Genomic DNA, 26,218 nt, shown 5'->3' with positions numbered 1-26,218 from the left:
TGAGCAGAGCTGCTGTAACAGGTTGCCGCACACGGGGGGCGCCGGAGTGTGTGTGAAGGCGGTCTTCCACTCATCGCCCTCACGGATGCGAACCAGATGGTATGCGTTTCGCAAATCCAGTTTGGTGAAAACAGTAGCCCCCTGGAGGAGCTCGAAGGCCGAACTGAGGAGCGGCAGAGGGTATTTATTTTTTACTGTGATGTTGTTTAATCCGCGATAGTCAATGCATGGCCGGAGGGTTTTATCCTTCTTTTCGACAAAGAAGAAGCCTGCCGCGACTGGAGAGGTGGAGGCCCGAATGAGGCCGGCAGCCAGGGATTCCGTGATGTACTTGTCCATAGCGTCTCGTTCTGGAAGTGAGATGCTATAGAGCCGACTGGTGGGTAAAGGAGCTCCCGGGAGCAGTTCGATAGCACAGTCATAGGGCCTATGCGGAGGAAGTGACTGGGCGCGGGCCTTTTGAAACACCTCAGCTAGGTCGTGATAAACAGAGGGCACATTAGTTAAATCAGCTGATTTCAATTCCCCAGGAGAGGGCGTTTCAGTGCTTGGAGGCGAGGCAGCTTTAAGGCAGGTCATGTGGCAGTCCTCCCCCCACCCAGTGACACGCCCCTTTAGCCAATCTATGTGAGGGTTGTGCTGTTGTAGCCAAGGATGGCCGAGAACTAGTGGAGTGCGAGTTGCTTTAAACACCAAAAAACAGATTTCTTCAGAATGATTGCCAGAGAGGGTGAGCTCGACAGGCTCCGTCACCAGAGTGATGTCTGGAAGGCGTTGACCTGACAGACAACGCCGTAACACGTAATGCATGAGGCAGGGGCTCCAATAGTAACCCAAGTTGCCGGGCTAACTGACAGTCAATAAAGTTTTGTTCCGCCCCAGAGTCGATTAACACCGATAGGGAGCGGCTCTTAGAGTGAATGGAAAGCATGGTCGGTAGTGTTAAACGGGTAGGAGCTTCTTCCTGGCTCAGCTCGCCCACCAGTACTCCTACCATCACTGGCGGGCGCGCCCTTTTGCCTGCGAAGGGCAGGTAGCCACAACATGTCCCCTGTGACCACAATAGAGGCACTCACCGGCCGTAATCCTGCGCTGACGCTCCGCCGCGGTGAGATGGGAGCCGCCCAGCTGCATGGGTTCCTCTCCGTCCCCGCTCTCGTGAGTCCGGGAGGGGCCGGCATCCGCCATGGCGCCGGTGCCAGAGACTCCCGCAGCCTCATGGAAGTTGTAGTTCCGCTGCGACCGGTGAGCCCGTAGCCGCTCATCCACCTTAATGCACAGGGACATTAGCTCATTAAAGGAGGCAGGGAGATCACGCATGATTAGCTCGTCCCTTAATTCTTCTCTGATATTGTTCAGCAACGTGCTCCGTAGCGCCTCCTGATTCCACCCTGCCTCTTCTGCCAGAATCCAGAAGTCGATAGCGTATTCAGACATGCTTCTCCTACCTTGTTTGAAGTTGAGGAGACGGAGAGCAGCGGCCTCTGCCCCGGTGCCTGGGTTAAACACACTCTTAAATTTGGAGAGAAAGTCAGCGTAGGTGATGACAGGATCAGAGTTCAACACAACCTGGGCCCATTTTAGTGCACGGCCCCTCAGAAGTTGAACTAAATAAGTGATCTTTGCCCCATCGTTGCTATGAAAACGCTGCTGCTCGCGAAACGTCAGAGACACCTGAGCCAAAAATCCGGCACATTTGTCAGACTCACCCGAGAATGGTTCCGGTGTGGGTAAAGGTCCGTCAGACGGCGTACCGACCCGCGGTGAGCTACCTGACGCTACGGCGGGCGGTGCCGCCTGGGGAGCCGGGCTGGGTGGCTGGGGATTCCCTGGTTGCGCATTTCCCTCCAGCGGTATTAACTGCGCCACCGCCAGGGTCAATGCGGCGACATCCTGCCGTAGCTGCCCGAGCATTTGTTCATGGCGGGCCAGCGCGGCTTCCTGGGCGGCCAGAGCCCGGCCCACGGGGTCCTGTCCTGCTGAGTCCATAATGGCTGGATCGTTCTGATAAGGTTTCCGAAAGAGACTCAGGCGCAGGCCAGGGTTTTCCTTTAAGCGAAGGACAGTGCGTTTATTTACAGTGAACACATACACCAAGTGGCTATATACAACATGCAGGGGAAACGGGTCCGGGTCGCCAGGGTCCGTGGGAAACAGGGTTGGGAGAAGGGTGTTCCACACTTTCTGTACAAAAACGTTCCCCCTCAATCACTCCTCTCCGCATCGGGTTCCAAAAACGATCTACACACAAAACGTCGGGTTAGCAGGATAATTATAAGAAATTCTCAAAGTACAGGTTAGCAGAAACACAAGTCTAACTGACACTGATAGCTCAACGATCCAGCGAAGACTAGTGCAGACTCGCCATCTAAGTAGTGCAGTAATCAGCTGGGATCAGCGGCCGGTGTGGTGATGAGCAGGTATGTGGGCCAGCAGCGGGAGCCTGCAGTGAGCATCGCCGTGGCGAGAGAGAGAGAGAGTGAGAGAGAGAGGGCGAGAGCGAGAGAGCAAACAAACCACAAACATATTGCCCAATAGAGGATTGACCAGCGGGGCACAGGGACCATGACATTTAATATCGCTAAGACAGTCAAGCAGTGATTGACATGGGGAGGTATCCAAATGACTAAAAGGTAAGTAAAGCTGACAGTCATCGGCATACAACTTCTTGCTAGCAAGGGCAGCCTCCAGCACTGAGGCTCGCACTGAGAAACTGCCCTGGTCTTTATTTATACTTCAGTGAGCGTTTGTTCCTTACATTGGAATGTGTGTGTGTGTGTGTGTGTGTGTGTGTGTGTGTGTGTGTGTGTGTGTGTGTGTGTGTGCGCGTGTGTGTGCGTGTGTGCGTGTGTGTGGGGTCAGAGTGTGGCCCCATAAACGACTTCCTTTCACCTGCTGGTCTGGAAAATCCAACAGTTCATCTATATGTAAAGAAGCACTTAAACTAAAACTGACATAGTCCTACCGTAAAACAATAAGACAAGGTACGACCTCTCCCATGCTCCCAGAATGTGGGGGTGAACACCCTGGAATGTTACAGACCTCCTAGGATGAGACATTCTTTCAATATGCCACCAACTATATACTTCTAAACACAAATGATTACATGCAGCATTCTACCATATGCAAACTTATATCATTAAAAGATTATACTGACTACTAAGTACAATTTTCCATTGACATGGAGAAATAAAGGGAGAGTGGAGAATTATGGAGAAGCAGAGAGAGGAATGTGTTGTGAGAGTGCAGTTTGCGCTGTAAAGGTGGGCGTGTTGCCTGCTTGTCTGTTTAACAGTGATGAAAATGAAAGAAAGAAATCTCTTAGTGTGTTAATACAGGAGGCTACAGACCTGGACCAACCGCCCACCACAAGCACAGTGGCCGAAGCAAAATGATAGCAATGGGAGCCACACCCAGCAAGAATCAGCAGCTGTGGAAGAGACTGCAGCGAGGAGAGAATTAAAGGAGAAACTAAAGCTTTAAGAGTACACAAAATTGGGTTGGATTTTGGGCCAACGGACTTGTGGAGGTTGGGAAAGCGTCCGGAGCATCGCAACAAAAGGTGAAACAAAAACACACACAAGCAGAGAAATGTGAGAGAAAAGCACCTTTTAAGGAAACGCCTTGTTGGAGAAAAAGTTAAAAGTAACCCGCCTACAAATGCACACACACGCAATGAAAAAGCAGCTTACACTCATGGACACGTGAAGATTTTTTCAGCAAGATTAAAGCAGGGAAACTTAACATACACCTGTGGTTAAAGGATGAACTGTAAAGTCTCTGGGTTGCAGGACAACAACTTAACTTCAAAGAAAACAAAGAGACTGGTATGACCAACCAGTGTGTGTGTGTGTGTGTGTGTGTGTGTGCTGTGCTCACAGAAGGAAGGTCATAGCTCCTGCTTTTTTGAGTGCATTTCCAATCAGTTTTTCTTTTTACAAGAAGTGTAGCTCATACAATGGTATAAATGTATTCTTTTCAATACTTTAAAAATATGAAACTCTGAAGATTTTGAGTTCATGCACATTGTGAAACAAGAATATAAATATTTGTGTCACAATGATTTCTATAAAAACATGTTGTTTATGGGCATAATGTGACGAATCTTTTGTGTCCCTATTAATGATCAAAGATAATTGAAGAGGAAGCTTGAACCCTGGCTCTGGACATTTGAGCCAGGGTTCAAGTGACAGCACAGACATTTGCTAACGCGAAAGCATGTTTTGTCATCATAAAGACTGTGAAATGAAGCATTGTTAAAGTGTGACTTCAGTAATGGACGACTTAAAACACCAAACTCTAATTTCAATGGTTTATTTTAAGTTTACAGAATATAACAACTGGTAAGACGATGAGATTTACTTTTCACTGTCCGTGTTATGTGTATCCATTATCATGTATGCTACTTTGCTCTGTGGACTGTAAAATGTTTCATTGTATTCATGAAATAAACCAGACTCTCACTGTCTGCAGCAGGGGCGATTCTAGGATCAGAGCTTTGGGGGTGCTGAGCACCCAGAGAGCTGCCCAGCCAGGTAAGATAAACTTTACTCATCACGATGAGATGTCTTCCCCGTCTCTGTCAGTCCCTGCATCCTTAAATGTCTCCAGTTGTCCCAAGTTGTCTCTGAATGTCTCCTTGGTGCATTTAAACCCCTGTTCCTCCCTGTCCTTGTCGTCTGTTATCTTCGTCTCTGCTATCAGTCATCATAATTTTACCATCTCTGTGCAAGTCTGCAAATTTCTTTATTAAATCATAAGATTCTTAAATTCATCAAGTCTCTCTGTGCCTGGGTCCTCGTCACAAAACATGACATCACTGTTTTGTACATTTTAACACAATTTAATCCCACATTTGTGAAAGAAAAGCAAAACACTTTTTTGAAAAGTCTGTAACAAAACCATCAAATCTGATAAAGGTTATTTAAATGCTGCAAAAGAAGAATGGATTGGAATAGAAAAATACACATCCTGACCTTAATTACTGGGGGAGAATAATGAACGATGCTCACAGTGAGTAAGAAGTAAACTGAGTGCATTTTTGGATACATACAAAAACACTCCCAAAACAGCATAAATTATTACAAATAAATTATTACAAAATATTAATTTAAAAAAACTATAAAAATGGAGGCAACTTTGCCTGTGGTAGAATGTCTACAATGTATGAAAAAATCGTTACTGCAGATGCTAATTTTACTAATTTAATAATACTAATTTTGTGTTGCAAGATTTATGAGTTTCATGCTTTCATAGTGGTGCTTGGGAGAGCTTGACATTGTTATCAGGTGGCCCACACTGTAAAAAGTGTGAGAAACACTGATAAGTGTCTGTGTGCTTTTGGAAAACATTTAAAGCTGCTGTACAGAATCTTTGAAACAAGCTTAAAACATTTGTAGAAACAGAGCATCTGCTTCTCTTTACAGCTGCTCACTCCACCAGGGCTGTTTGGCTCTTTCTGATAGTGAGCACATGTGATGCACGTACTGCGGCAGTCATACAGACAACTGGACGGTCCAAAGGTTGGCCGACCTGTTACTGGCTGAGGTTTCAGTAGAGTTGTGGCTGAACCACATAAAAATATATCATTAATTTTAATCTCCCCAATCAGTGATAATGTTATGTTGGAATGTTGTTAAAGAGGGTCAAAATGCTTCAACCCAGTTTGTTTAGCAGATTCTGTACAGCAGCTTTAATATAGGGAGGACACAACTTCCAGACTGTGAATAAAATCAGGTTTTTTCTCTTTGTCAGTTTAACAGTTTGTGTTGTGCCTGTCACTGCTCCCTGTCTGTTTGCTTACCTGGTTCTTCCTGACCTTGTACTTTCTCCTCACGTTCCCTCTTTCCTCTCTCCCTCTTTGGACTGACAATCATACACAAATAGATTGTATTCAATTAGATGAAAAATTACATTAATATGAAAAAATTCTATTACAGTTTTTTCTGATTGCTTAAGCACATTTTTTGTAACTATTGGCTAATTTTGCAAAACTCTTCACACAAATAAGAAAACCTGTCACCCAATCATCAAAACATTGTAGTTCTCTTGCAAAAGCAAACACAGCTAGATTAACTCTTCACACCTTCGTAAAAATGGTGTTTCCGTATCAAACAGTACACACAAGCCATCATCTACTAAGCACACAATGCGCCAACTGCACACTGATGGTATGAATACAAAACACATCTGGCTTTTGCTTTCTCTGTGCACAAGGTAGGCTATGTCAGTTTGAGCTCATACTTCTGTCATAGATCCATAAGCATAGAGGGATCCAAACTTCAAGTACTGGTGTTTATTCAAACACATCAAAACAAACACAAGTGTTTATTTCCAAGTATAGGATTATTTGCAATCGCCATAATGACTATATGGGTTACTTGGTCTGCAGTGAACATGCTTCCTCTGCCCCAGCATCTGGTCATCTAGCAATTCTGTAAAGTCACAACTTCAGTATTTTTACATCAATGGTATTGGTGTGTTTCTCATTGGCATATGGCAGTGCTACAGATCTTAGTGCGAAGTGACTGTACTCACCGATTCTCATTTCAAGATGTCCTTATGGTACTTGCTACAGTGTAGCGGCTCGAGTTAGGCTGGACCCGTTGGCCAGCTACCCTCAGGGTCATTCCACGGTTGATGACATGGTCCACTATTGTAGCTCTGATGTCATCAGCAATTCTATTTCTTACTCTTCCTACCCTTCCTCTCCCCCCTCCTCATCTTCCTCTCCCCCCTTCTCGTCTTCCTCTTGCTCCTCCTTGTCCTTGTCGTCCTCTTCGTCCTACTTCTTCACCTCCACGTCCTCTTCCTCGGCCTCCTCTACTTCTCACTCTTTCTGCTCCCTCCATTGTACTCCGCACACACAGCTTACCTGTATTATAGTGCTTAGGCTGATTGCAAAGTGAACTAATTATCTAAAAAAGTTTTCACATGTGAAAGTGTGCCAGACAGTTGGCAAATTAGTGTTAATGATAGCCATACATGTGTATACTTTTGCTAGGAGTGTGTTGGAAATTTGGTAATTGAGTGTTGTGCAGTGAATTGTGCCTACAGTTTTGCAAAGTGTGTGTTACAAAATTGCAAACTGAGTGCAAAGCAGTTTTTGTGCTTTTAGTTTTGCAAACTCAGTGAGTGGTTTTGCTATAAGTCTGAATAGTTTTAGAGATTGTGCTACAGGAATCACAGTTAGGGTTTAAGCATTCAGAAAAAACTGTAAGATCACTAACAAAAAGTCCTCTCTCAGTGTACTTTCAACCAAAAGGAAAATAACCAAACCACACGAACATCTAATAAAAGATATAAATATTGAAACACTGATCCAACATTATTCCTGAATCACAGGTCATTTGATTTTACACTTTTACCTGAATGTGGCTCCTTTTTTGAAAAAACTTCCTTATATCCATTATGAACCTGTCTCTCTGTACACACACACACACACACACACACACACACACACACACACACACACACACACACTCAACACTGCAGGTTACCTGGTGTAATGTTTTTCAGCTAAAAAGAAACATGGTCTGATAACTACCTAACTATATAAAGAGTAACTGAATGTTAAATGCAGCTAATATGTCCTGTTTTAAGCCAGACACTCACACCTCCGCTGCGCTGCATCTCAGCCACTCGAGCGCTAGAATCACAGTAGGGGAGAGGCGAGCTGGAAGAAACCATTTTGGATTTCTATACTTTTGTTGTTAAAATGTTACGTCCCTCACACCAAAAAGCAATCGGGGCGATCGTGGCTCAAGAGTTGGGAGTTCGCCTTGTAATCGGAAGGTTGCCGGTTCGAGCCCCGGCTTGGACAGTCTCGGTCGTTGTGTCCTTGGGCAAGACACCTCACCCGTTGCCTACTGGTGGTGGTCAGAGGGCCTGGTGGCGCCAGTGTCCGGCAGCCTCGCCTCTGTCAGTGCGCCCCAGGGTGGCTGTGGCTACAATGTAGCTTGCCATCACCAGTGTGTGAATGTGTGGATGACTGGATATGTAAAGCGCTTTGGGGTCCTTAGGGACTAGTAAAGCGCTATATAAATACAGGCCATTTACCATTTATAAATATAAAAAATGAAATCTCCAAGAATATCACCATGTACCATGGCCATCACACTGTCATTTATAATTGTTTAAATAACTCGTGTCTTAAGTCCTTCCATCACACAGAAAATAAAAAAAGCCACGTGGTTCACTTTTACATCACAAAATGTTAGAAATATAAGCCGTTCATAACAACCTGAAAGGCTGGGAGTTTAAAATGCAAACCATTCGAAGCAGAAGTAGAAGACATTTCCGAAAGAATGCAAAAGCATTGACATATATCTTTCCTTCCTATTATAGCCCGACGGGCAGGGCAGAGATAGATTTTGGTAGCCCGACTGGAAAAATCGCTAGCCCCGGGACGTCGGGCTAGCGATTTTGCGAGCCCTGCATCTTTTCCTTCCCTTCGCTTCTCTATTAATGTGCTTGGAGACAGAGCTCTGTGAATAGCCAGCCTCTTTTGCAACGACCTTTTGTGTCTTGCCATCCTTGTGCAAGGTGTCAATGGTCGTCTTTTGGACAACTATCTTCCCCATGATTGTGTAGCCTACAGAACTAGACTGAGATACAATCTAAAGGCTTCTGCAAGTGTTTTGAGTTAATAAGCTGATTCAATATTGAACCTTTTCAGTCATTCAATAATTTAATTCATAAAGGCACTAGAGAAAATGTATTGATATTCACCTTACAGTTTTACGGGTCAGGGTCACACATAACACAAAGCATTATGCAGGAAGTAATAAATGTTTTCACGCAGCAACAGTTGTTGTACAACCGTTTTTAGTTTTCTAATAAAGTTTTATTATTATGTTATCCATCCATTCACTTCTGCTTATCCCTTTCAGGGTCGCGGGGGGCGCTGGAGCCTATCCCAGCTGTCATAGGGCGAGAGGCGGGGTACACCCTGGACAGGTCGCCAGTCTGTCGCAGAGCCAACACACAGGGACAGACAACCATTCACACCTAGTGACAATTTGGATTATCCAATTAACCTATCCCCACAAGCTGCATGTCTTTGGACGGTGGGAGGAAGCCGGAGTACCCGGAGGGAACCCACGCAGACACGGGGAGAACATGCAAACTCCACACAGAAAGACCTAATGGTAGAATTGAACTCAGGACCTTCTTGCTGTGCGGCAACAGTGCTAACCACTGTGCCATTATTATTTTACACATTGATCATCTAACTATGATGCACAATTCTATAATTCATAATCTTAGTTATACATTTGCAGTATTTAACTTAATTTTTTGCACACCTCAAGGTCTTCTCAACCTTCAGACACTTGTCAGAGATCCCAAATAGGGATGAGAAATAGGGAGAGAACTGGAAAGTACCAAATTTTCTGAATCCGGCAGGGCGAGAAGGTCACCATTTGGGCAACTCGGTATGCTTCTCAGAAAATTGGACAGCCTTAACATATTTTGTCTATGCTTTTGAGTTTAGTGAAAATGTATTTCGAGGAACTATTTTTCTGCAAATTTGAAGTTGCATGTCCAATGTTCATTTAGTTTGGTTTTGACTGAAGTAGCAATAGTCTACAGCTTCAGTTTTTGCTTTTCTCCAGAGGTTCTACAGTTGGGTCAAAGTTTATTGCAGTTCTACGAAAAAGTGCCCACAGGGTGTAGACAAATAAAGCATTATATTTACCACATAACCTGGTCATGTGCAGGTTACGGTGCAAGTTTTGATTTTCCGATGCTGACGGTGGATCAAGGAGACCAGCGCACAGGCTGCAGGCCCGGATGTCCTGTCTACATTGGCTGTCTCTCACCCTTTACCCCCCCTGTTGCTTGTCATGTGCTTCTTTGGTGTATTAAGAGTTTTTTCATGTGCAGAGGTGTTTTTCTCTGTTCTCAAACTGATCTCCCTGTTGGAGCTCAGTCTGGGGGGAGTTATTTTTTTCTCCTTATCTTTCCTCATGTGGTGCATTTTCCATTGTTGTACCTCTCTGACCTGTCTTCCCCTTGTGATGTTTTTGTGTAACGTATGTATGGTCGGAGGGTAAGATGGCACCGCGTGCAATAGGTCGGCAGCCTTAACATGAAATTTCTCACTCGTGGGACTAATAAAGGTATCTTATCTTAAAATGGGCTGGAACCGCTTCCTTTGCACCTGTCGTTTTTATTTTTTCTCCTTCTGGACTTGACAACTGGCCTGCAGAGTATGACCTCAAATTACATTACAGCAAAGCGCAGACATGGAAACATGCTTTGGGGCTGTTTTCCTGTCTATCGCTATGTCCATGTCTATGGATTTTACATCTGTATTCTCTGCGATTATGCAAAGAATCTGCTATATTTTTCAGATATCCCCTCTCACTATTAAAATAAAACTACAATAAAAATAAGAGACTTTTCAGTTCTTTGTACGTGAGCAAACTAACAAATTCAGCAACAGATCAAGTACTTATTTCCCCAACCACAGGTGAGCAATACATGATGAAATAACAATCACGCAAATAACAGCGCCCATGTTTTTCTAGCAGAACATTGTACCAACTTTTATTCATTTCACCTGTCAGCGGTTTGAAACCTTCTGATGGGTTTAGGACTCACACAGGCACTGGGGAACATCACTTAAACAGAGTGAGCATAATACTGCATTTAAAATCCCGTGAAACAGACATTCAAACAATTGTGAATCTATTAGCACTTCTTGTAATAAGGCTTCTTTTTTTTTTTATATGCAGCTATTTTAAGTGGTGCATAGAATTTTCTGAGTAAGAAAAAAAGCTTATAAATGAATAGATAAAAAAATTCAACAAACTATTTACAAAGTTTCAAGTATGAACAGTATTCAGAGAAAATACAGTAAACAGCTGCATGTTGGGTTTTCATACAGGCACTTCTGTTTCCAAAGAAAACAAAGAATAATGTTTGTATACTGCTCAGAAAATACGGGAACAAGTCAGTGTTTGCTTAGAATTAGAATGGACCCATCAAAACGTTGATGACTTTAGTTTCCATCCCATTTCCAACTTTCATTTTCAAGATTGTCTGGTGTGCAACTTCAGTGTTCCTGTATTTTTTGAGTGTATATAATATAGCAAGTACAACACATAAAATGCTGAACTTCTTATAGTTTTATATGTAACGTCACTTGTTTTACACAAGTGCTTTATTAAATCAAACACAGAACCAGTCATAATAAAAACAACAGAATGCCTCTTTGGCAGAGCGTTTTTCCCTTCAGTGGTGAGGTCTTGGAGAGCTGAACCTTTTCCTTGGTCTGCACACAGTGAAACACAGGACACACCTCAGAAAACCTGGTCATACTGTACACTGCATTGCTTTGACTTTGAAAACAAAACAGCAAGTTATCAATAACTCTTTACTCAAGCTCTGTTGTGAAGCCTCAAGCTAAGCATATTCACGTGTTATCTTAGCTATTTAAAACCAGACATAACAAGCCCAGACCACAATTTTCACATTATCTTTGACATGGCCTCATTCAACCTGTAAACTGACCAATACTAGTGATTTTACACGGACGTTAAATTGGTTAAATAAACCTTTTGGACTTGAGCATGAGTTAAAAAAGCAGATTCAAATTCAGCAGCAGATCAAATACTCAGAGTCCGGAGCCAAGGCAGTTTTCCCACATGTCGAAACAACTACAAGTTAGGGCTGCTCGATATAACGATATATATCGGATGACGATATAAAAACGTCTGTCGTTTCATTTTACGCTGTCGATTGTTTCGTGGTGTCGCAAAATAAACTGTTTACAGCGATATTTTTTCATTATCATTATTATGGTCACTGTAGCGGCTATATTCATTTCTTCTTTCTCTTATATTTAATATAACCACACTACGGACGGACAAGCGCCTGTTTTTATGCGTTGTCGTTAGCAACAACAACGGTAAAACCACCGCGTGTCCGCTTGTTCCACATAAACCTTTCACAATAAAGCTCAAGATCCTGTTGAGACTTTTCAAAATAAACTGAATCACGTGAAAGAGCAGATTGTTTATGGATGAGAAGTAAAAAAGAGCCGCCAGGTGCTAAAAAATAAACCTTAGACTCAAACGTCAGAACAGGCTTCTCCCCGCAGCACGCCGTGTAATAAATACTCACAAAGAAAACTGCGGCCGTTACAACTTATGTCTAAAAATGTATCGTTTCATGCATCGGCTAAAACACTGGACTCCAGGTACACGACGCGCAGCTGGAAACACTTCACGCAAGTCGAGCTGCCCGAGATTCACAGAATTTACAGAAAATGTTACATTTTTGTGATTTATATCGTTATCGGACGATAGATGTCTTAATATCGGGATATTAAGACATCTATATATATGAGATTTTGGTCATATCGCACAGCCCTACACAAGTTACTTCTCTCTGCTGGCCAAAGGAAAGTTAGAGGGATCTCCGTATTGGTTTTACTGCTCATACCCGGAGGCTTGACCACTCTTTTATATGCAGTCGATATTAAATGTTGAGCATCACCTTTTGTCGGCCATGACGCTCGTTTCATTCTTCCACTTGTAGCCTTGTCTCAGAGGAAATCCTACATTTAGAAACATGCAGTCAAGATCAAACACATTTAAAATAACAATTTGGAACTTGACTATTATTAATATATGAATCAAATCAATTAAAACATTTTAGAGACTTCAAAAGTACACACTTCGCACTAATGGAGCGTCCTGATGTCTGGCCTTCGTTATCTGTATGGCTTCATCCTTGGGCCTCTTCATCAGAGGAGGTACAGACTCATAGGAGCTGTGTCTCCGTTTGTGTGGCTTGTCACATTGACTTGGTCCAGCTCTGGCTTCTCTTAGCGACTCGTAATTGTGCCTTGGTCTCAGGTTACTCTCCAGACTACTCTTTCGGTCTCTCCTGGTTGGGACAAAGCTCTTTCGCCAGTCACTGAACACTTGTTCCTTTGCTGATGACTGCATGGATGTGGAAGATGACGGGCCCTCTGTAGGAGTGCGAGACTGATGTAATGTTGAAGAGTTTCTGTCAGAGTGAGATCGCTGTAGTTTGGATGAGGACGAGCAGTGCCTGGAACTAGATGAGCTATCCGCAGACCTAGACAACGGTTCTGTATGGTGTGCATCACTTATAGGCTTTGGGTTGGATACAAGCTTTCCTTTAGCCCCTTGTTGTTTCTTCTTTTTAGAGTCAGTCTTGCTGGTTTCTGTGGGGGTCTCTGGAGTTGGCTGGGATTCATTTTTGCCTCGCCTTTGGACTGTAGACTGTTTTAGAAGTTTAAGGGAATCACTAGATGAAGAAGACTTCTGAACAACAAAGCGAGGAATCACGGGAGTCATAGTGGAGTCATCCTCGCTATCAGAACAGGATGGACTAGTTTGTGCATAAATTAAGGTATCATCGCTGTCCTCAGTTTGAGATGAGAGAACTCTAGTCTTTCTCTTCTGCTTCTTCAAGGCTTGTTTAACCTTCCTGTCCATTGTTTTTGATGTCATATGTTCACTGGCCTTTTGTTCAACATGCTGATGGCAAATGGAGCCCATTCCCTTGTCCGCAGACTGGGGGTTCTTGTGTTGGTAGTTCATGAACGGTGGACTGGTTTGTATATAAATCAAGGTATCATCGCTGTCCTCCGTTTCTGACGAGAGAACTCTAGTCTCTCTTTCCTTGTTGTTAAGGTGTTTTTCTACTTCTCTTTGCACCATTTCTGAGGTTTGCCTTTGTGCCTTTTGTTGAACGTGGTGATAGTGAGCTTTAGTGATGTCTACCTCCGTGTCCACAGACTGCTTCTCACAGCGGTTCTTTGATGATAAATTGATTTGGGTGTTTTGGCTGACATGAAGACTATTTTGTGCATCATCACGATGTTGTTCCATGATTTTTGAAGTAGTCTGTCTGTTGTCGTTTTGTTGAACACGCTCAGGACGCACTTTAACTTTAATCAGTTTTCTCTTCTTTATACTATCTGATTGGCTAAAGGTTACATCCTGTTTCTTTTCTTTTATCTGTGTTTGCTGAGGTTTGGACTGATGCTGTGACTTTGGTGAATCTGCACAAGGCATACTCGGCTTTCTGCTGTTTGCTTTAGGACTTCCCTTCTTTTCAATATCCCTCACTTGTTCTCCACATGAAGTACTGCCTCCACTCATTGACTCAGAGAATGCACCTTTCCTCTTTACCCGTCTGCTGCTTTGTTTTTCTTCATCATCACTGTCAAATATTACTATAACAGCAGGATCATCTGAAATGCTTCGTGCTTTTCTACCATGGTGAGATCCAGTATTATTACACTTTTCTGTCCTTTGTGAAAGGTCAGGGTTCACACTCTGGATCACTTCATTACAACATCTGGATAAATCTATAGATGTACGTCCATTGGTTTGACAGTTTCCTTCCACAGTTTCAGGAGAAGGTTTCTTCAGTTGATTAAGGCTGGCAGCTCCACTGTTCTCTGTGCGCGTAGAGAATAATCTCTTTGTTTTTGTCTCTGGACAGCTTTGGACACCTTCATCCTCTGTGTCAGAATCAAGGTTGATGATGTCATCCTTTTCTGAAGACTTGCTTCTGTTCCCGGTTTGACTTGGTTGTAAGTTTGCCATCTCATGGTCTTCATTTTCTTTTACAGAACCAGAGTCATTTTTCTCTGCTGACGCAGGCGCTGACAGGTTACTTAACCACTGTTTGGACACGGTCAGATAGTTACGTCCTGAATCAGCAGAGTAATCGGAACTATCGTCAGTTTCACAACTGTCATCAGGAGCACTATGTGACTCCCTATTTTGTGGTCTCTGAGCTTTAGTTTCAGTTGTGCCCCAGGAAGAAGGCACCATGAAGGACTGTTGCATTGTCTCTCTAGATTGTATGACTTTTGCTAGATGAGAAGGTGTTTCAAAAACCTCCATCATGGAAAAAGCAGAAGCTGGCACATGGTTTGGAACAGATCCGGGTACCTCACAGACAGCTGGATTTGTGTCACTTTGTTTTACCTGGTCTTCATGCTCACCATCATGCTGTGAAACAGTTTCTGGGTCAGCCTGGCCTTCATCTGCTGGTTCCCATTTAACATCTAATACGCTAATAGGCATAACAAGCCAATCATCGTCCTCATCAGTCTCCTCTTGATCTTGCGCGTCAGAAAGGGGGCTCAAAGAGCAGCTTGCTTGCCAATCTAAATGTTTCTCACCGTCACATTTAGGACATAAGAAACGTTCAAACCCATCCTCAGTTTCAACAAAACATGGACAAGAGCAATCTTGTGCTATGCCAAGTGTTTGGTTCTTTGGAAGCTCGGCCTGACTCTGCACATGTCCAAACTGCGTATTACTGGCTTCAGACACGTCACATGAAGGTGAAGGCATCTCCTCGTCATTATTATCAACTTCTGGATTCTCATCTTCACTTATATCTTCATATGAAGGGTCCTCAAACCTTACTTCCTCTTGGTTTGTGTTTAAAAGATGCATGTCTGGCTTTGATGAACCCTGTTCATATTCTGGATCATTTCTAACTGCAGCAGAGAATGTATCTGCACCTTCAGGTCTAGATGGAGGTGTCTGTTCGTTTACATTTTGATCTTGATCTCCAGTGCCTTCGGTTTCTTTGACTCTCTCACGCTCTCCTTGTGAGGAACTGCAGCTGACCGTTAATCCTGGGTACTTCTCAGTCTCTTCTGGCACGGTGACTCCAGAAACTGCTGTCACAGTCACTGGATGCTCTGCTTCATTATTTATGCAAGTGGGAGCAACGTCCAAGACGACACGTTGATAATCTGTGGATGTAAAGAGATGAAAGTTACCCATGAAATGTCTTGATGCATGCTCAATCACCCAGATAAGTAAATCCCTAAAAGTTGATTCTGTTCATCGGGACGTAGCGTTTTCAGTGGAAGAAACGTTTCATCCAACTGACTTCTTCAGTCTGAGCTGACTGCAGGTTTCCCCAATCTTATAAACAGTACATTTGCATAATGACTGACACTAGCAGCACCGAAGGAACAATGGGCTAGGGAGTCAGTTCCTTGATCATTAAGATTGGGGAAATCTGCAGTCAGCTCAGACTGAAGAAGTCAGTTGGATGAAACGTTTCTCCCACTGAAAACGCTACGTCCAGATGGACAGAATCCACTTTTGGGGGTTTGCCATGAAACAAGGTCATGTTTTCATACTGGTAAAATTTACACTGGAATACTTCTCAACATTTTTATGAACATGTCTTGAGCTGTCAACAGCAGAGTTTGGTGTACCTGCTACATGTTTCTCTGATGCAGATATATCACATTTCTCTTGAGACGTGGGAGAGAACTCAGCTCCTTTGCTTTCCTTCACTTCATCTTCTTGTCCAGTTGCAGTAGTGCACTGCTCAGTAAGAACAGGGCTGAAACTTTGCCGCTTGGTAGAATATAGTAACGCAACCTCTTTCTCGATAAAGTCTAATATTTCATCATCTGTGATCCGTTTGGTTTTTTTAGCTTCCAAGACTTCACCTTCGGCTGGCTGATCCCTGAGAGAAGAAGGGGAGAGCTTCTGAGAAGGGGTGGAAACATTTCCTTCTGAATGATCTAGGATTTGTTCCTTCTGCTCACAAACTCGTGGGAGGAAACTTCCCACTTCCTGATTCTCGAAACATTTTTCCTCTGAAAAATCATCAACATTAGGTTCAATCTTGGAAGATTTGAAATGAGCAGATTCCTTTTTTGGAGAGATGCAAAATAATGGGGATGATGTGGAGGCGTTGTTCTCAGGTACAGAAGAAGACTGATCTTGTAAAGAAAACATTTGGGCTCTCTCTCTATGAAGTGGAGCAGCCCTTGCTTCAGCCCAGCATTGTATATTAGAAACTTTTAGGAAAAGTTAAAGTCTCAGTTAAAAATTCCACAAGCTGTCCACTTTTGTTAGAAGGCTGTCTTATGAAGTTCTCAAGAGAGGATATTCCTTTGTGTTAAACAAGGACATGTGCTGATGAACTCAAGCCAGTATTTCTTTTTGTTTGATTGTCACTGCTATACACACTAAATGCAAAATCCTTGGGTTTGGGGTGCTGTAATTCAGTGCACAATTGTGATTTTTGTAGACAGTGGATTCCATGGAATTTTGGTGGGATTGTGCACTGCTTTCTTGACAGCAAGTCACTTCTGATTTTTCAAGATGCAGAAAGGCTACCCTGATTTGAGTTCCAATTGTCAGGAGAACCAGGCTGTCCTGAGACTTCCTTGACTGTTGGAACATTCAGAAAGTATTGCCTGAAGAGCAGTCTTTCAAACGATGACTTCAGTTAAGTAGTCCCCTTGTCTAGGAAACAAGACAAATAAATGAAAGTGAAAATTAAAAATCTGCATATATTTAACAATAGACCATTTTTAAAAAACATTTTTGATCTATGAAGCTGAAATTTTACAGCAATCATGATACATGTCTAAACTGTACAAAATTAAATCAGAAATGACTGAGCAGAAGGTCCACAACGTTCTGAGAAGGAACAAACATGATCCAGCTGTGTGTAGCACAGACTAGTGCTGGGCAATATGGCCTAAAATCCATATCGCGATATAATTTGAAGCACGTGCGGTAACGATATATATCACGATATATTCTTTTCTTCTGTATAACGTATTTTCCACACAAAATCCTTTAATTTTCTCAAAAATCGAGTGTGCCTTATGTATGAATTCTGGTTGTGCTTACTGACCTCGAACCGATTTTGGCGTGCAGAAATCTGTTAAAAATGTTTTGATGGATTGTCAGAGCATTACGGCTGCCGTAGTGAGGAGCTTCGCGGAGTAATCTGGGTCCAAAACTCCGTCTGCTTCAGGTCCCAAAGTCAAACGAAAACTAAGAGTTAAAAACGGTCTAAATTCTTTCATCTTTAATTAAATCATCTGGTGTAACAATTAAGTTTAACATCCAGGCATCCATGAAAACAGAATTTATTAAATTTAACGGAGTTAGAAGTTAACAGGAAGTTGGCTCGCTAGTTTCCACCTAAACATTTCATACCATGTTCTGACAGAGATTTTTGAAACTAATTCAAACGTACAGCTCTGCTACCACTTCCAACATAAATGAAGACAGAAAACTAAACAGCAGTGACGTTTGCAGGGTTACTGAAGTTGGACTACCTGGTATATAATGTTGTGCTACGTGATTGCTAGCGACACAGCTATGTTAGCATAACATTAGCACAGTGAAGCTGGAGGATGAACGCCAACTTTTTTTCCACTCGATAAAAGTTAACGTGAGGGATTCTGGTGGTCAAGGACAAATGCAGTCGCATAGCAGGATGCTGTACACGGGCCAAACGTCAGTCAGGAGAACAACTGAGATCATTCATCCACAATACGAGGTTAGTTATTAATATACTGCAACAACATGGGAACAGAGTAGCTGCGAGAGAATTCAACATTAATGAATCAATGTTACGGAAGTGGAGGAAGCGCAGTTTTCAGCTTTCCCCATATTCCAGAAGTGCTTCATCTCTTTGCTGTGACTGTCGCAGATACAGACGAGTCTGACAAACAGCCATAGATCGAGCACCGGGTATATCGTTGCCTCGACGTCCACCTTTGTTGTAGGGTTCATGTCACATACTAATTACGTCATTGGACACTTGGCCGCATTGCTATAACAACAAACATGCATTGTAATGGAAAACCAGTCGATCTGAGTTTAGTCATGGCGAGCTGATCTTAATAAGTACTAATGAAAAAAGTAGCTATAGACCGGGCACAAAAAAACGACGTACAAGCAGAGGGCAGCAGCCAGCGCAGAGCATGCCGTGTCTTATGTGAAAGGGCCTTCAGAATTCTCAGATGATGCTATAATTCCTCCCTGCCTAAGGATAGAAACTAAAACTTTATTAAAAAATATTATAAAGACACTGAGATACTTTACTAACGCTAAACCTCCCAGAAACTCTCTGGAACTATCTGTGGTGGTCATACTGACGAATTTCCTGCAACAACAGCAGTAATGGCAAGAGAAACTAATTTTGGACAAAGTTGTTAATTCTGATGTACTTTCAATTTTATAAAATAACGATAACCAAAATTTCACAAAAAGGTATTTAAGGTTCAGTTTTAAGGTTTTGTTAGCTTAAAAATGTTGATTATTCAGGGCTCGCAAAATTTCTAAATCCCTGGTAGCCCTTCGGGCAGGGACTCTTCAGTTTTTGGTAGCCCAAAATAAATTTAAGTAGCCCGAATAAAAAAAAGAGCAATTTTTTGATTGATGTTTTGTTTCCTGTTTTGTTTCCGTTACAATATTATACATTAATATACAATATTATACATTAATGTATAATATTGTAACGGAAACAAAATATTAATCAAAAAATTGTTGAAACACAAATTACAACATTGTATAAAAATTACAATCATCAACTCAAATACTTGGTTCTGATTGAACAGACATTTCTATGAACTTGTAAGAACTGTGTAGGACATGAATCAGTCTGTGTCAGATCCTGAATTTGAAATTTCCACTGAAGTCTCGGGTAAGAGGCAAGTGGAACCAAGATCGAGGCCATTTGCTTTTTAAAGTTTGCAAAGACTGCTAAATTGTGCCAGTGGTCGTTCACTCTTTGCAACATAGTAGCTGTTTTAAACTGATTTTTCAGGTTTATTTTTAGTATGTTATTTGCAATTGGTGTTTGTTCTGGGAAAGATATTGCAGACTGAGCAATAATGCATTTCTTGCATTTCTCATGGGTTCTAATGGGGCCTTTCTTAAAATGACTGGTCCCAGTAACAAAGGCGCTTGTCGACTCAGAAATCGAGAGAAAACCAACAACACACCCGGCAGAACATTATGTTATTTACACGGGTGCACATAAGTGGTCCGCATTAGGGCTGGGACAACGCGTCGACGTAATCGATTACGTCGACGCAAAAAATACATCGACGTAAAAAAATCTGCGTCGATGCGTCGTCACTTTCAAAAAAAGACATGGCGGCAGCGAGTAGCGGAATCATGAGTGAGGCAGTTGCAGTCAACTTAAATCACTCCACCCGAACACGCAGTTCTACAGTATGGGGATATTTTAACAGAAAAGGAAGTGATTCAGTCGTTTGCCGGCTTTGTGAGGTGGAAATGGCCTATCATAAAAGCACGACGGCTATGCACCAGCACCTCAAACGACTGCATCCAGGAGCCGCTTCTGCAAAGGACAAACCACCGTAAGTTTTCAACTTGTTTACTAACGCTAGTTTTTACCCGTTAATTCATCCAGACCCCCCCCCACGTAGACGTACACTCACTCATAGACACAGAGATAAACACAGAGATAATCACACACAGCACACATCTGTGTGCTGTGTGTGATTTATGATTTCAGGAATAAACAGAGAAGTCTGGAGGACTACTGTCAGAGAAGAAGTACACCATGCACCCCCCAGGAGGTGGCTGTACTTACTGAGAGCGTCTTATCTATGATTTTAAAAGACAAGAGACCACTTGCTGTGGGTGAGGGATTCAAAGAAATGCTGACCACTTTCCAACCAGGTTACACTCTGCCGTCTAAGCGTCATTTTACAAGCATGATGGAGAGAAAGTATGAAACTTCAGTGGAGAAACTAAGGAATGAACTAAAAAAAGCCACATCCAAAATCTCCCTTACCACTGATGCTTGGACAAGTCTGGTCACAGAGTCCTACTTAGGGGTAACTTGTCATTTCATTATTTGTTCAAAGACGCCATTGCTGCTGTTTGTATATTATTAATTTTTTGCTATGATTTCCTTTGTTATATTTGTTTTGCAAAACATTTAATTTTTTGTTAAAAACAGAAGATTGTAGTACAATGTTATTGTGGATTTTGTTTTGTGAATGAAGAGCACTTTTTGGCAGAAAGCAAAGTGAATGTTACATTTTGTTTGTTTAAAGACACCATTGTTGCTATTTATTTGAAATGTTTTGTTAACTTTTCCTTAATTTTATATATGTTTGCACATTTCATTTCTTGTTAAATGCTATCTCTATTGTATTGATTGTACGACCTCTACAACTTTATTTTGCAATTTTTTTTTATTAAAAGGTCTTCAAATGAATAAATTTGTGTTTTTCATTTATATACATAAATTAGTAAATGTGAAATTGCTATACAAGTCAAATAATGGGGAAAAAAAATCGTTAATCGAATCGAAATCGAATCAGATTGAAAAATGAATCGTTAGATTAATCGATTAGGAAAATAATCGTTTTGCCCAGCCCTACCTCTCACATGTTTAAGCTTGCTGCGGGAGATTTCACTTGTCATGTTTGCATAGTAAGCTAACGATTGATAAGACGACGTCAGAGGGATTGGTGCACAAATTATCATCACTCACAGATCAGTGCTGTCGCTCTCTATACACAGTTCGCGCGATTGCAAAGTGAAAGCAAAAAACAAGCACAAATTCAAACACGATTTCAATATGTCACATATTGACAGTGGCTCACCGATGTCAATGACATAATTACCCAGCTACATTTCCGAAAGAACACAAAAGCATTGACATATATTTTTCCTTCCTATGATAGCCCGATGGGCAGGGCAGGGCCCGACTGGAAAAATCGCTAGCCCCGGGACGTCGGGCTAGAGATTTTGCGAGCCCTGTTATTTCATTACAGACTAATATTAAATATATATTCAAATTCATGAATCTGCAAAGGATGCAACAAACAACAGCTAACCCATCTAAGTAATTTAACTACAGTAGAACAACAAAGTTATGGAAAAGTTCAAAATTAACTTCAGATAATGTGTGGTATTTATTAAACTAAGATGGATCGAAGACAATCACCAGGACACTGTACAGGAAGAGACTGAGAATGCAGAGCAAGAAAAACTACACTTCTGTAGAAGAAACACCTTCAAGCCAGACTAAAGTATGCTAAGGATAACTTGGGAGAAAGATTCTACACACTGGTAGCACTTCCTTTCTCACATGAGATGAAACTAGAGCTCTTTGGACATGGAGACAGTGCTCATGTTTAAGAAGGGAGAGGCATACAACCCAAAGGCAGTTGGTAGAGATGTGGAATGAGTACCAAAAGGATCAAAGCAAAAATGCTGCACAAGATGATTCTGAATTAGCACTCTGCAGGCACCAACCGCTTTGAGTGGTAGAGACTGACGCTACAACCACACTAGCCTGGATAAATGTGAAAACGGCGTTTTCGCCTCCGCGTCCACACTAGCATTTTCAGTCGTTTTCACGGAGTTGAAACGGCTGAAAACGCTTACGTTCCAGTCCTGCGCATGCGTGAAACGCAAGAAGATTCGACCTGCCTCATTTCCGTCTGCCGTTTATTTACTTGTTGAAATGTGGCAGCAAAATGTTGAGGAAAAGCAGCGAGCTTTTTAAATGGACTAACAATGAGGTGGAGTTGTTGCTGCGAGTAACACAAAAGTACAAAGTTGCAAAAGCGAGTGAGAATTAAAGAATTTGAAGAAAAGCTCTCTGGAGCATGTACAGACTGATATTATGAACAAGCGTACAACAACAAAAGTCAGTCACATTTATTTATATAGCAAACAGAGGCGTGTTATGTCTTTTGAACGGTAATTAAAAGGTTATAAAAAACAAACACGTCGAGGTGCTCATGTCACTCATCCTTACCGCGTTTTTCACAATGCAATTCTCATCGTCTTTGAAGCGTGCACACAAAACAATGCAACGGCTGAAAGATCAAATTCAATGATGATGCTTGCTACCAGCAAACTTACGTACCACAGTAAATACGTTTTTATATCTTGGTCCCGCTGAACTGTCTTCTTCCGTTTCTTTTCGTTTTCTTCGGACGTTAATGGCGAGTGGAGAACCGACTGGCATGCGCATTAGCGCCACCTACGGGAAGGGCGTGGTGATGGAGTACAGCGTGCGGTGGGGAATATAACTAATTCTCGTCTCTCTTCCACATGCTTTGTGCAATTGGTCCATACATGTTTAACGCTTTCTGGTGTATTACGTTAAAGACAGAGACCTGTTGGGTGTTTTGCTTTTTTATGGAGTACATGGTTTAATCCTATATGTTCTCTTTTCAAGGGAGTAATAAGCATCGTGTTCTTTGAGTTCCTGCCTTATTATATTCAACTCCTTTTGGATATTGTTAGTTATATACACCAGTAATTTTCCATATATGATTCTAAATTATATTTTATCCTCAGCTCTGCTTGTTAACTTCCTATTATTTTAATGAAATGTGCATTTGCATCTCTACCTTTCCGTTCCCTTTAACAGTACATGAGCAATAATTTGGGTAAATTACATTTCTGAAACCCTGCTGTGGAATTCCAAAAGCATGTGAAAGATGTGATAATAATAATATTCAGTCTACATGATAATTTTCCAGACTGATTGAAATGTGCTGAAAAGCTATATGTATGATGGAACTTTGATTTTGGTTACTTTCTTTGACCTACTGCAGTGCAAACATTATTCCCATTACTTTTATGCTGTATCCTGAAAAAAGATCTGTTCTATTCTTCACTGCTACATATTGAGGGATATAAAAAACAGTACTTGCAGTACTCATCAGTAAATATATATTTTCTTTGAATTGCTGTTGATCTTTATACTCTTGTATTAAACCCCGATTCTTTTGTCCCCATGACAGAAGAAACACAACATAATTCCTAATTTATCCCATTAAGTTTACATCAATTCAATCCAATTCAATTTTATTTATATAGCGCCAAATCACAACAAAAGTCGCCTCAAGGCGCTTCATAGATACAGAGAAAAACCCAACAATCATATGACCCCCTATGAGCAGCACTTTGGTGACAGTGGGAAGGAAAAACTCCCTTTTAACAGGAAGAAACCTCCGGCAGAGCCAGGCTCAGGGAGGGGCGGGGCCATCTGCTGTGATTGGTTGGGGTGAGATAACAGAGACTTTGAAGAGAGAGACCTAATATTTAATAATCCACATTTCACTGTTTTACTCTTTGGTTCAGATGTGGATTCTGTATTGTTCTTTCGTTGTGATTGTTTATGTTTACGTTGTTTACTGCTGGCTTTTAGTTTGTTTTTGTCTGTTTGGGAGCTGACACAGTCTCTATGGAGATGGGTTTTATTTGGGGTAGCATTAGGAGAGAAGCTGCAGAGAGGCGTGTTCCATGTTAAAAGCTAAAATATAACAAAAAAAATCATGCTAAACAAAACAAAACCTTTCAATTGCCCAACCCTATCTGTCCCCTCAACGGGTTGTATGTTTTCAATGTTTCCTTATTATTTTTGTCATAAAAATAAATCAAACAAATAAATCAAGTTGCGAGACAGCACCTTGCATTTACGCCAGGCTGTGAGCTGCCCTAACTCTACGTCCTTCACCCCCTTTTCAACTAGAATCCCAGTTTAAAACTATTCCTGACTTCCCTCAGTGTACACTGTAAACTCCAAAAGATACAATTAGCTTTTCCTGGTAAAAGGTCCTACTTTACTCTTGTCACTGGTTTGGAAACAACCTCTATAAAGTTAACCCGTTTCATCTTTAAAACTTAGTCCTGGTTTCTTCGTCCCCTTTAACGGGTAGCGCATATCCTGAACTTGACACTTATTAACCCATAAAATGACCAATAACCTATGATCCTGTGTTTTCCTAAACACACATTGGTCTCTTTTCTCTCTTACCACAACATCTCATGTTACTTTTATCTCAGTACTGTCTTTTTCTCACAGTGTCATTATCCTTACTTCAAAGCTTCACTTTATTCTCAAGAATTTAGTTTTACCACTACTGAGCCAATTTAATAGTTAAGATCATCCACTCAGCGAACAGATAATTTAGAATTCAGCCAATATGCACAAATTTGCTTTTTGAACAGGTTTGTGCCTACCTTTAAATCTCTTTAGACCGGTCTTCTGTTCGCCTCATATCAGATCCAACCTTCGGCCACATTTGTTCTCTCTGTTACACGAAGAACCGGGCGGAAACCCCGATTCTTTTGTCCCCATGACAGAACAGAGAAAACCGACTCATAGTGTGTTAAAACATTTATATTTCTTTTTATTCAATCATCTTCCGGAAGAGAGAGACCCCTGCACAGCTCAAACGCCAGTTGCAAGAGCTCTAACATTTTTAGCTCAACATGTGTCTCATATGGTGTTATTTCTGTACTTCAGACGTCACACAGTTTCAAACATTGCTTATATGGAAAGTTCCTCTTTTCTGTGTCTTAGCTATTAATATGGCTGTGCACTAAAACTTCCTGTTTTTCAGTCTGGCTGAGCACTTAGTTTGTGAGTCAAAAGTGGCCTTGCTTTACAAGCCTTCATTATTAAAGTACATAACACAATCTAATAGGAAAATAAGGATATTGATTTCATGACACTTGTATTATTGCACCTTCTGATATTCTTTTTGATTTTTTTTCAGGAACAAGAGAAAGTGGTTTAATGGTTTAACAAATTTTCAGGGAGGAATAGGTGACAATGACACAATCAGACTTAACCACCTTTGCCAAGGTCACAATGTTTTTGCTAGCGTGTGTGTGCATGTACGTCATTCTGTTTGTAAACACAATAACTAAAGCTTTGAAAAAATTGTGAATTGATTATGTTGTAGAGCAGGGGTGTCAAACTCAAATACACAGTGGGCCAAAATTCAAAACTGGAACAAAGTCGCAGGCTAACGCTAATATTTAATGAAATATATTTATTCCTCCAGAATGAATCTTTTCTTATGGACTCAAACACGTTTTGCTGAAAAACTGAATATGGAACAAGCAAAGCTTAATACTAAACAATATATATATATTAGCTGTATAATACCAGTAGGCCAGCTCTAATAATAATTTGGTGTGGCTTTGCGGGCCAAATGTAATTAGGCTGCTGGCCAAATTTGGCCCGCGGGCCAGAGTTTGACACCTATGTTGTAGAGTGAGATCACTGTAATAAATTTATTGGTCTAAATTTGACAGAAAGCCTTAAGTTAGACACTATGATTCTTGCAAGTGTGGTGTGTATTCTCAATATGTAGAAAGTACTTTATAAGTATATTTTAAAATATATCACCATCGTCCTTTTGTTAAGCCATAAAGAGCTGCACACACTCCCTTGTGAAATGGCATTGTCAGCTATATGTGTACTGTCCAACCAAATGAGGAAGTCCAATACCCACAATTTACCATTTACTCATAGTTTAACCTGTTCACTCCAACTTTATCATATTTGATCTATGTGTTTTTGAAACGTCTTTTTTTTCTAACTAAACCTAAATAAATTGCATTTTAAGGAATAAGTTGCAAAA

The 26,218-nt window shown here is 41.5% G+C and overlaps 1 protein-coding gene and 1 long non-coding RNA gene across 3 annotated transcripts; one reads left to right on the top strand and one right to left on the bottom strand.

Annotated features, from left to right (window-relative positions):
• Positions 1 to 2,489: 2,489 nt before the first annotated feature.
• LOC146688743 (uncharacterized) lies at positions 2,490 to 4,547 on the top strand. The gene is made up of 3 exons (XR_014916199.1): positions 2,490 to 2,633; positions 3,326 to 3,562; positions 4,474 to 4,547. It is a non-coding gene; the product is annotated as an uncharacterized LOC146688743 (long non-coding RNA).
• Positions 4,548 to 10,693: 6,146 nt separating this feature from the next.
• On the bottom strand, positions 10,694 to 22,771 carry LOC146688742 (uncharacterized). Of its 2 annotated transcripts, none has more exons than XM_085437276.1 (5): positions 22,699 to 22,771; positions 16,238 to 17,282; positions 12,686 to 15,763; positions 12,505 to 12,565; positions 10,694 to 11,278 (listed from the first exon to the last, which is right to left on the bottom strand). In XM_085437276.1, exons 2-5 carry the CDS (start codon positions 16,767 to 16,769, stop codon positions 11,239 to 11,241), a joined length of 3,711 nt encoding a protein of 1,236 aa, XP_085293402.1. In that variant the 5' UTR covers positions 16,770 to 17,282; positions 22,699 to 22,771; the 3' UTR covers positions 10,694 to 11,238. The 2 variants fall into 2 exon arrangements, with proteins under 2 accessions (XP_085293402.1, XP_085293403.1); XM_085437277.1 differs by lacking the exon at positions 22,699 to 22,771 and adding an exon at positions 22,588 to 22,692.
• Positions 22,772 to 26,218: the final 3,447 nt, after the last annotated feature.

Source organism: Copadichromis virginalis, linkage group LG17 (assembly GCF_057382275.1).
Source record: "Copadichromis virginalis isolate Kocher_CV1m ecotype Utaka linkage group LG17, C_Virginalis_male_GT1.1, whole genome shotgun sequence".
Taxonomy (NCBI): Eukaryota; Metazoa; Chordata; class Actinopteri; order Cichliformes; family Cichlidae; genus Copadichromis; species Copadichromis virginalis.
This window is presented reverse-complemented; position numbering and strand designations above follow the sequence as displayed.